This window comes from Macrobrachium nipponense, chromosome 30, assembly GCF_015104395.2.
Source record: "Macrobrachium nipponense isolate FS-2020 chromosome 30, ASM1510439v2, whole genome shotgun sequence".
NCBI lineage: Eukaryota > Metazoa > Arthropoda > Malacostraca > Decapoda > Palaemonidae > Macrobrachium > Macrobrachium nipponense.
The window spans coordinates 21,109,200-21,121,699 of record NC_087218.1 but is presented as its reverse complement, the minus strand read 5'-3'; the positions used below and the strand labels follow the sequence as shown (position 1 = coordinate 21,121,699).

At 34.5% G+C, this 12,500-nt stretch overlaps 1 protein-coding gene across 1 annotated transcript in view; it reads left to right on the top strand.

Annotated features, from left to right (window-relative positions):
- The window catches only part of LOC135202362 (uncharacterized), a 348,084-nt gene that overhangs the window by 261,284 nt on the left and 74,300 nt on the right, over window positions 1-12,500 (top strand). Inside the window, 2 exon segments of the mRNA XM_064231725.1 lie at window positions 1-880; window positions 3,917-3,943. The exon segment at window positions 1-880 is cut by the window's left edge and continues 443 nt beyond it. Of these exon segments, the coding sequence (XP_064087795.1) occupies window positions 1-880; window positions 3,917-3,943 (907 nt within the window).

Sequence of the window (12,500 nt, the reverse complement as noted above, 5' to 3'; positions counted from 1 at the left end):
GATCCAACTAGCATGACAGGGACTTTAGGACCAACGGGCATGTCAACCACCGGAGTGCCCACTACGTCGGCTCCATATGACCTTCAAGGAACTGGTAACATCCACGGGCACATGGGACCCAACACCAACGCACTCAACACTCAGGCCAACATGCAAGTCAACCACTTGAACAACCAGACCATTGAACATAAAAATCTCCATAACCAAAACCTGCAAAACATGCAGCCGCAAAATAATCAGTTTATAAGCAATCAAATGACCGATCAACAGGGTACTCAGCAACTACAGAATGCTCTCTCCTCGACTAATCCTTTACAACAAAACAAACTGCAGAACCCGATGCAACCCAATCAAACTATGGGTCCAATGGACATGCAAATGCAGACCCCAAATAATATCATGGGTCAGCATGGGTCTCTTATGGGTAATCACGTCAAACCAGGCATGGGTGGCATGACCAATACCCAGCTACCGACGACAATGCCCTCCCAAATGCCTAATCAGGGTAACCAGATGGACCTCATGAACCACGTGGGACACATGAACCAGATCAACCAGATGCAGAGTGCCATGAGCGCCCAGGGAGATAAAAGCCTCACAAACATCTTGCACGGCACTCAGCTCCAAGGCCACCAGAACCCGCACCAGCCACACGGGGGGCAAAACAGCCCGTACCAGGACCATCTTCACCAGCAGCAGCAGCAACAGCAGCAGCAACAGCAACAACACCCGAATCAACAGCAACAGCATCAGCATCAGCATCAGCAACAGCACCAACAACAGCAGCATCAGCAGAATCAGAATCAGCCTCACCTTCCATCGGCATCATCGGCACTTAGTGGTCTTAGCAGTCTTTTTGGCCTTCAGAAGAATCGACCAGGTAATGTGTTTCTCATTCCTAAATCTTTGTCTTTAAGTGAATAAAGTAAATAGCCGTTCACTCTTTTTGAATCAAATAATAATAATAGACACTAAAATAAAGCCTACACAATTTTACGAAGAACTTTTTACTTCAATAACTGCAAGCTTTTATAAGAGAAAGTTGTCATGGGCAGTGGTTGCTTAATAACTGTGTGAGACAGTTTTGTGTGAGAGGAAATGGTTTTTTGTATGTAAGGCTACAAATGTCTATTTGTCAATGACTTTTGAGATGTCAAGAGTTAATAAAACTTCATGCATAATTCAAATGAATATGTGAACGAATTGCATTAATGTACATATAGTATATTTATATCGCAGTGAAAGTTCTGTTACTGGTTTCATTGGGTTATTATTGAAAGTCAAGAGTTAACTTGTTAAGGAAGATCACTTTTAAAAATTCACATTCCTTCCAAATAGCAGACCTATGATAGGATCGCTGATAAAAATGCGTAAATGGAGATAGTGAAGAATACTGTCGCTGAAAGAGATTTTACAGTTTGAAGATTTTTAAAAATGTAAATAGACACCATATGACTGCTGACACCTTTTTGTACACTGATTTTTGCTTATAATTTTTTTTCTGTCTGTCACTATATAACTCTTTCCTAGACAAGCTAAATCTCCTACCCCGTTACGTACTATTCATTCATTCATAGAATCTAATCATTATCATCGTCACGCATTCCATATCATGCCTGCACTCACAGTGTTATCGCAAGAAACAAAAATTCTCTCAAAATTCTGTTCCTCGGTAAAACGATGATGTAGAGACCTGTATTTTATTGAAGTCATGAAATACGACATAAAAAAACAAGATTCTCGTGCATATTTTTCCTTTCGTTGCTCTATGATCAGTCACTATCAAAAGGTTCCACTAATTCCCGAATCTCATTAACCATAAACGTGTTAATAATTTTAATGAATTGGTAAAGTGTTCTGGAAGGTATGATGTCTTTTGAAAATACCCAGCGTAATTGCTCATTTGGGACCAAAAATGACAAACTCAAAACGCCGTATAAAAAGGCTGGCCATCTCCCCATTCTGATTCAACAAGATCTTTGTAAATAAAAAAAAAGAATTTTATAATACAAGGTAGATGTGAGCTCATATCAAGGAATATTCAAGTGTACTTGAAGCCAATTTTCGTGATATTTTTAATTGCCTATGAGAAAATTGCACCAACTGGTAATGAACAAGTTTAGTCATCTCCAAAAAGTGAAGAGTGGATCAATAAAAGAATAAATATTGATAGATGTGAGACTTCAGTAAGGTCAGGGTTTTAGCATGCTACCATTCAATATTTGTCAATCGAAACCTTTTAATTACTCTGATCCTGATGATACAATTGAATAAATATATATATATATCTATATATATATATATATATATATATATCTATATATATAATTTATATTATATATATACATAATATATATATCATATATATAATCTGTATACACTGTACAATAAGAAGTTTCAAATAATGTGCCTTGTCAAAAATTACCGGAGTTTAACTATCAAAGGCGAATCACAAACACAAAGGGCCTCTATGTGCTATTTTAGGTTTAACAATTAAAAGATTAAGAATAAATTCCATAGAGAATGAATTGCCTTTATTCAAAATTTCATGTTGAAAAAGCTAAATTTTAGTAAGTGTATATTAAATTTCTTCTTGACAATGTAAGGTCAACTGGAGCTGTACAGCAGCGATGAATCAAAAGCTATTATCAGTACAAACTGATTACTATTCCACTCAATATCATATGTCATTGCTCTATTATATAGGAACTAACTTCCATATGGCCAGTCGCTTATAATTGAACTCTACCTAATTTCAGAATTATTGATGAATCATACATAATACCGGCGTTTTTGTCTACGCACAAAATAAATAAACTCAGGGTTACTGCATGCTTGTTAAACCTGTACAAACTAATACTGACATGTCTCCGTTAAGGGGGTTTTAACGATAGTTACATTAACATTCATAATAAAAAATAATCAGGCATTTACCCCGTAGACGAATCAAGTTTAAATTAATGCTCATTTAGGTTAAAGTTGTGATCCTAAGTGACTCAACGTGCCTGAAGATAGCGTGCCATTAATTTCATTAAAAACGTTTTTGTGTTCTGAAATATTTGCACGCCAACCAATGTATACGAACATAAAGGTCAACACATTCAGCAACATTACGCTCAGCATAAAATACTGTCATTTCAGCAACAAGCTTCCTTACGCAAACAAATAGACACAACTGAAATAGTTTCCAGTGGTAGCTGGTTATTTCAAGTTTTTTAAAGATTATGTATTTGGCAAACATATAACGAGATACATTATTTGATGGATGTAATACTTATATTCTGCAAAATATTGACTTCTTGCATTTGTTTTATAGTCAGGAACATGGTGGATAATTCCTGAATTTATGTAAACTTCTCAACTTAGATATGATAAAAAATAGACATAATAATTCATTTTAATTTGTAATAAAAACTAGGCAAATAATTTCTCTTAATTTGTAAAAGAAATCGAAACATAGGCAGAATAGTTCCTCTTATTTTGTCAAAGAAATCAAAGTCAACCATATTACTAAATGCCTGAAAATCTTTGCCGTTGTCGACAGAGAGAGGAACTATGCTCATCATTTCGTTCACGTTGGGAAAACGCAGTTTCTATTTTGTGTATGATATGTTAGGTTAGGACAACCGTGTACATATTTGAATACGTGAATGTGTGAGTGTCTGTCTCTCCCTCTCCTCACAGCGAAAGCAACTGCTGCTGATGCCCTTTGTTTAAGAGCCCATTGTGTTTTCTCCTCTTCTCCCAAATATCACAGTTGTGCCTGTAAACGAGACGTGACAAAATATTGGCCGCTGTTACGTAACGCAAACTTCATTCTTCTTCTTCTCTGATGTTTTTGTGATAATCCAGGAACCAGTCCAATTCCACCTTTGCATTAATGTTCTTCCTATTGTCCCTCTTGTCTTATCAACAGGCCTCATAGGTGACCTATTTAAAGGAAGTAAGGAATCTTGTCCAATTTTATATATACATACATATATTGAGCTAGTAAACAAATAGCTGTTAGTCTGAATGTCCCTTGCATATTTGATACTAATCTATCATTCGCATATTTACAGTTTGTGTTGTTAGAGCAACCAAATTGACATGAGTTTATATATATATCTTTATCTATATATACTCTTTCTAACTTCTAACTGCTCTCTATTGTACGTAGAAGCCTTGCTTTTATTTCTCCTCATAAGTTCAAGGAATTCTGGGTATGATTGACGGACAGCAATGCGAAACAGAAATCGAAAGAAAATATATGTGTATATCTTCATGTGTTTATACATATATAAATATCTGCATACTTAAATGTATAGTATGTGCCCATGCATACGATAATTTATATTATAATTATATTATATTATATATAGATATTATATATATAATTTTATATAACGACGCATTTGCAGATATCATGCATATATACGCAAAAGCGTGCACGCATATAATATATATATATATATATATATATATATATATATATATATATATATATATATATATATATATATATATATATATATATAATATATATATATATATATATATTATATATATATATATGTATTTAACGTATGCATGTGTATTCATACATATCAAATATATGTATATGAACATATATGCATATATTCCTTCATTTTCATTTCTTTTCTTTATGGATGTCTCTGACCTACTGCTAGCACTTGAAATCACTGTTTTCATTTCTTTAGTTTTGTTCTCTTTCTCTTTGTTTTCGGAGTTTTTCTGTTCTCTTTGTGCACTGCATATTTTCCTTTCCTTTGCCTTTCTTTCTCTTCCCTAGACCACCAACAATTTCTGTGCCCGCATTTGGTATTTGACAAAAAATCTCTTATGAATGCTGCTTTTTAAAAATCAAACATACATACTTTGAAATACATGTGCATATATATGTATATATGTATCATTTGTGAGAGTTGAAGTCGGCCTGTGCAGGGTGTACGCTGAAACATATGACTATGTATGGGCATACATACTGCCCTGCCCCAAGACTCACACACATACCGATACAAACCGAATACAGATACTGTTGTATATACATATTACATATATACTACACGCAAGTTTTCTTTCTCTCTATATTTATATCTGATAATGGAAATCTATAAGAATCACCACTTTGAGCATCTTCCTCCGCACTCTTTTTTTTTCTTTTTCTTCACTCTCCCATCCTTCTCCCCCTCCTCCTCTTCCTCCCCCAGCCCGCCCCCGCAAAAAAAAAAAAAAAAAAAAAAAAAAAAAAAAACACCCTCCACCTTTTGAGTGAAACGTAGACTCGCAGGTATGTGCAACCATCGCTGCTTCATTCTGTGGAAATGTCCTACCTGTAGATGCATTAAGTAGGTCATACATTTGAGTATAGTCAGAGGTCCCCCTTCCCCCAAAAAACTCCTTTTTTTAAGAAAAAAAAAGAAGAAATAGATATTGATGGCTCTTTTATTTACTAATTGTCACTGTTTATTTCAGGAAGACCTCATTAGGGTTTAAGTAGGATTATTTTTGTATCACCTGCTTCCACATGTAATGATTTGATACAACCAATTAGGTGTAATCGATAATATCCTTAGTGTAATACTCTCTAGAAATAGGATATGTAGATGATAGTGTTGTTATTCATTGTATATATCTTAAAACTATTATCAAGTCGTGTCACTTTCTTATTTTGACCCATTTCAGTGTTCAATGTCTTTGAGTCTAAGACTGTACTATATAATCCATGGGTCTGAAATTACCTACAATATCTTTATATCTTTTAAATAAGCTATTTACTTCAAATTTTCTCAACATACAGCAAATCATCTAGAGTAGTTGACAAACCACTGCAAATGATTAACGATCAATTAACTCAATTAACAAACGGGACCTAATAAGCTAGTCATCCAACTTGCGACAATATTCAAGATTTAAAGTAAAAGAAAAAAAAAAAAAGCAACAAAGTAGCTCTGCTTTCTAATTGGAAATCCTGTGTGTTCCGTGATGTTTGCCCTCCTCTCACGATACCCCCCAAAGAAAACGGAACCTTCCAAATAGATTTGTTCTTATTGATCGAGGATATAAAGCAACGGCTTTATCGCCGACTCCGAGCCTCCCTTGGGAAATGACATTCTTAAATGCGATCTGGTCGACAAATTTTAATTAATTCCTTCTTTTCCATCTTTTTGAATCCCCGTCTCTTTGGGCGAAAGAGGAAGTGTGGAGTTTCAGTGAACTTTAAAAATTCAAAATAACCTGAGGTTTCCTAGCAGTAGAGAGCTTTCATTGGTCAAGATGGTGTACTGAATGGACACATTCCGAAAGGATTAACCGTTCACAATGAAAGATGGCAAGTAACGAGTACTATTCAAAGTACACACACACACAAAATAAATAAATAAAGCCTATCAAGCCGTCTACACTCTACTGCACGTCAAACAATCTTCATTATTAGGCGAACAATTAAAAAAAAATATCGGAAATAAAAATTTTTCCATTTCCTATGTAATAGATTTATAATGTGTAGCTGTATATAGATGATTTTATGAGTGAATAAATTATATATACATATATTAGATATATAATATACATAATATATTATATAATTATATTATAATTATATAATATTATAATTATTATAGTATATTATTATACTAGTTAGTCTTAGTAGGGACAATATCTTATTATATTTAACGATAATTGTATATCCTGGATGATATATAATATATAGAATATATATATATAGTATATATATATATATATATATATATATATATATATATATATATATATTACATATACATACATATATAGATATAAATATGAGCATTTTCATACATAAATTACACCTATATACATACTTGTCTATATATTATACGTATATAAACATCTTTCTTAACTGCAATAGCTGGTCACGTTTCGGTTTTTAAAAGATGATGTGTTGTTAGGGAAAGATTCTTAAGAATTCACCGGTACATGTAATTTGCTAATTAGAAATTAGCAAATTACATGTATATTCGTGTATGTATTTATATAAATACATATATATATATATATATATATATATTAATTTCTATAATAAGTATGTATACATATACATAATATGTATATATACAAAAATATAACACACACACACATATTTATATATATATATATATATATATATATATATATATATATATATATATATATATATATACATATACATATGTACATGGCCGTGAATATGAAATTTCTATTTTCCGAAATATTATCAAACAAATACCGTTAAATTATAAGAAACTGCTCCTACTAACGAAGCATCGTTAACAACCGCTGCGTGATCAGCAATCGTAATTAAGGATCATCTTAGTTTTTAAGAGGTCACCTTTCATTTGTGATCTATATATAGTATCCGTTAAGGCCACATAACGTAAACACCCTCTCTATAGGTGAGAGAGTCCAAATGGAGGGAATGACCTTTTAAGGTCACGGGACTCTAAAAGATGAATGACTCGCTTTCTCTCTCTCTCTCTCAATGGTCTCTTCCCCATCCCCCCTTGCTCAACTCAATTACTCATCTCCTGGGAAAGATAAGTATATAAAAGTTTAGACGGGACTTTTGTTTATTTCATTCGTATAATTATAGCCTTAGTGCCCTCGTGTAAACAAAAACCATGGTAAACGCAAGTCATGCTGCATATTATCTATGATGCATCACTATACCGTAACCGGAAACAATAAGTAAATATCAAGTCGTGTATCTGAGCAAGGCTTTACTGAATCACTTTTGTATTTCGATAAATACAGCCTTGCTCATATACACAACTGTGGATTTTTAATCAATACTACGTATCTACTATTATGAGTAGAAAAAAGAAAACTGGCGCAGAAAAAGGTTCTCTCTTAAACTACTTGAATAAAAAAAAAATCAAATCTGACTCAAAAGAGTTCTTAAAACTTTTGTCGCGTTTCCCTTTATTTATAAATAGTTCTCACTTCCCGTTGTCGAGAGAAAGAGGGTAACTGCTTTTGAATAACAAAGCATGCAGCGCGCGGGAACGGAGAAAAAAAATCTAAATCTGAATCATCTTGTTAATCAAAGAGGGTTAGACTGGAATTCATCAAAGTTTCTATAACAATCGATGTTTATACACATACAAATGTATATATATATATATATATATAATATATATATATATATATATATATATATATAGTATACATACACAGACCCAAACACACACACACACACACATATATATATATATATATATATATATATATATATATATATATGTGTGTGTGTGTGTGTGTGTGCGTGTGTGTGTATATATATATATATATATATATATATATATATATATATATATATATACACGCATTAAGTTACAAATGTCCTTTAATGTCCAATTCGCTCTACTCGGAATTAATATATTTTCATATATGTTAACCGAAGGGGAGTTTTTTAGTTGATAATAATTCCGTCCTCCCGTGGATTGGATAATGTCACTGCAGTCCTGACCGCTGGTTCAAATCCACTGGAGGACGAAATTATAATCAACTAAAAAATTCCACTTCGGTTAACATATATGAAAATATATTAATTTCGAGGTAGAGCGAATTGGATATTAAAGGACATTTGAAGCTTAATGCATGTATATGAATCACGGTGATGTGATAAGAATTCATATATATATATATATATATATATATATATATATATATATATATCGTACATATCTACTATATTGTCCGGATCATAAGATGTGACCAGTACATCGTCACCTTCTCACGAGAAACCTGGGTTCGAGTCCGGGACGGAAAAGCAGCAATACGGCCATGCCAAGAAAACCAAGTGAATCTACGCTGTCAAAAGCAGTGAGGTTACATGGCACGCAGTCAGCTGTAGTGGATTACTGCCGTAGAAGGAAAGCAACACAGAGCAACATATGCTGATATAGATTCCAAGAATCTGAGGGATAACACCTTCTGGATCAACCCACTAGCAGGAACGTAAATCAAACACACACAAGTGAATAGATAGACAGATAGATAGATAAACCTAATGGGTACGAATGTTAAGAGATGAGACTCGCATCACGCCATGTTAAACAAATGTCACCACTATAATTCCCATTAGAAATTATGTATGTGTATATACGTATATATATATATATATATATATATATATATATATATATATATATATAGGTATAATGTGTTAGCGCGATCTGGTCTACAATGGCATACGAAGTTGCGAATAGCCTTGAATATGTATAATATATATATACATACGTATATATATATATATATATATATATATATATATATATATATATATATATATATATATGTGTGTGTGTGTGTGTGTGTGTGTAACAGGTCTCAGGATCGAGTCCTGAACGAGCACAGGGCGATGGGTACGCCTCGTTAACCACCTATTATACCTGTGCACACCCAAGCATCGAATTATGTACCTCATGGTTTAATTAAGACATGGGTCAAATAATTAACGACTTCCTGGGATGACTTTCACAAAACATGAAGGAAAAGCCTTTTCGGTGTCACATGCAATCAATCAATCTAGAACATCCATTTCGAAAGTGAAAAGTTGTATGGTAACAAAATACAACAGGTGAGAGAATGCGTAACACGACAACGTCACTTTCCGGTCGTGCATGGGCTCTTTATGGACTGACGATTTGAAAACCGTCCCAATATTCTGCTTTCCGTAATAACTCGTTTTGATTTTTATAATAAAAGATTTCGATCAAAACTTGTTCGCAAACCTAGTGTATTTCATAAGGCGTTCTTTGTCTACCCGAAACTAATTCATAATAATTATGATGATGCAATTCAGTACAACAGCGTAATGATAATAAAACAGGAAACACCGTCCCTCCACAAACACTAATCCGTTCTCCTGTCAATAACGGTTATCACCTCTCCCTACGCTGGACGTGAGAGTCCAACTCTCCTCTTATCATGAAAGACACGTTTTCCCCAATGTTAAAGTCGGAAATAAAATTTAAATTAATTAAAAAAAAATTGAAACCATTTTACATCGCCAATGATTCCTTGTCTCCAAATTTGATCTAACTCTCTTGTCTTGCTTTCAAGGCAAAACTGTCTGTTAAAAACAAATTACGTTCTTTTTTCTACCAAGGTACAGCAGCGACTATTAAATGAAACACAAAAGTAGGCTACAGCGACTATGAAAGGTAACGCAAAGGTAGGCTACAGCGACTATGAAAGGTAACACAAAGCCAAGAAAATATCAAGCAAAATGCTTGGTTAACATAAGTAAACAGTTAAACTAATGGGTTGAAAATTCTAGGAGCTTTCGCAATTCAAAAAAGGAAACAAAAACTTACTGTGGCGTAATCAATGAATGTTACATAGCCTGGATAGCCTTCAATCACGGATATATCCAAGTAATGGCGTTTATCCTCCTACATAGTTTAAAACAAACAATGCTGCCCTGCATTGTTTCAACCAGTCTTCAATGATAGTCCATTTAAGCTTCTTGCTTTCTTCAAAGGGCTACATGATTCATGAACGTACAGCATTATTCTTCAGAACAGCTTCGTAACAACGGTGTTTTCAGGTGGGAGGAGGTGTTTAGTGGGATGGGTGACGGCCCACCCACTTGGTGTCAGGCTGTCAGCAAGTTTTGAGCAGTATCTTCAAAGCCCCGTAGACCGTAGAGGAGAGAATATCATTCGGTTACTCTCCCGTCTGTGTATATATGTGTATATACCTTGTGATGGTTGTCATTCATGGGATCTTCACGTCACCCTTTCGTAACTTCGGAGAGATAAAGATTACAACACGTCATCACCGCGCCATGGTCAGTCACTTCAACCTAAGTTTTTAATTTCGAGTTTTCAATGGAACTCGGGTGGTAAATGTGTTGCAAATCTCAGTTCCCTCATAGACTTGCATGAAATAATATATTCCGGTGAATCACTCGTTGTGCAGTGAACGTATGGAAAACCGACCAAAATATGGCCTAGGTCTAGTCCTATATTTACTTAGCCATGAAGACACTCGATATCAGCAAGCAGTAGAATGCTCACGAACAGCAATTCCTTATAAATAAAATGGAACGGCATTACGTCTGCCCATGAGCAGATACCACCTTACTAATCAGAGGCATGGTTTGGTCTTAGCCTACATACTACGCTGCTTAACCTAGGCTGTATTAGCCTGCCTACAGCTACTAAGCTTAACCTAGGCTATCCATTTCACAAAGCTATTGTCTCGTTGTAAGGTATGTTTGCCCTTCACTAGCACAAATGAAATAGGTTTTAAACTCCAATAATAAGTGAAACTCAACAAGGACGAATGTAGCCTATATCCACACTAATGGCAAAACCAAGACATTGAATGTGCAGTGCATACTGAATTCCCCGCCATGATTGGGCTTAAGTTCGTTTCTTGTACATCAGAGGTATCCATTCACCCCATTTACAACGCCGATTTGGTTGTTTTTAAGGTCTGGACGGTGTCTGGTTTTCTGGAAAACCGAGAAATAAGTAGCGTACATTTAACGAACACATTACACTGAGATTAACGAAGACACGGGCAAAACCAATTAAACTGCCGATTGAACGTTACGAGTCTACGAGACTACGAGTACAAGTATGAAAAGCAGTGCAAGGCAAACGTCTTGTCCACTGTAACCATGCTAAACAAATATAACGAATACGAATAGAGCTAAACATTTGCGATCAAATATACATTTACATATTTAAAATAATGTTATATGCTGAGTGTATTTATTCATAGTATTTATGCCAGAATTTCCGGAGGACTAATGAAATACCTCAAAATTAATTGAATAATGACCTGAAAGTGATGCCGATTGTAATGCTGCTGTGATATGCTGCCGGAGGTTTCCCCTCCGTGATTGGAGTTTGTCACCAATTGAGGGTCTCTCTCTCTCTCTCTCTCTCTCTCTCTCTCTCTCTCTCTCTCTCTCTCTCTTACCAAGTATGAAAAAAGTCTGAGGCCGTTTAAAATATTTTTCCGCACTCACGTCTTTCCATGTTGGTTACCAAACTAGAGACTGTGAGATGGTCGTTTGTTTACTTCCACGGATAGAAAATGAAGATAAAATAGAGGAAGAAGAAAAGGGTAGAAAAAAAAAAAAAAAAAAAAACAGAAATCTCGGTTGGAAAATACAGATGAATGTAATTTAGTCACACCACAAATACTGTCTAAACGACTCCCTGGAGTTTAACCTTTAAAATATTGCTCTCTTCCCTTTTACAGTTCATACACTGACTCTCACTCTCTCTCTCTCTCTCTCTCTCTCTCTTTCCACGTCCCACTTCAGTTAATCGTTGATATGTTCTGATAAATGCTATGGATAACTGGGTGTCTCCATTTTCTAACAATTTTTTTTTTTTTTTAGCGAAACGGATTGATTTGGTTTATATATACAAATCCTACGAGGATAGAGGAGCAAGTAGGCCGACATGCTAATGAATAGCAAAATACCGATACATGAGAAACAGTTCCTCCCAATTTAT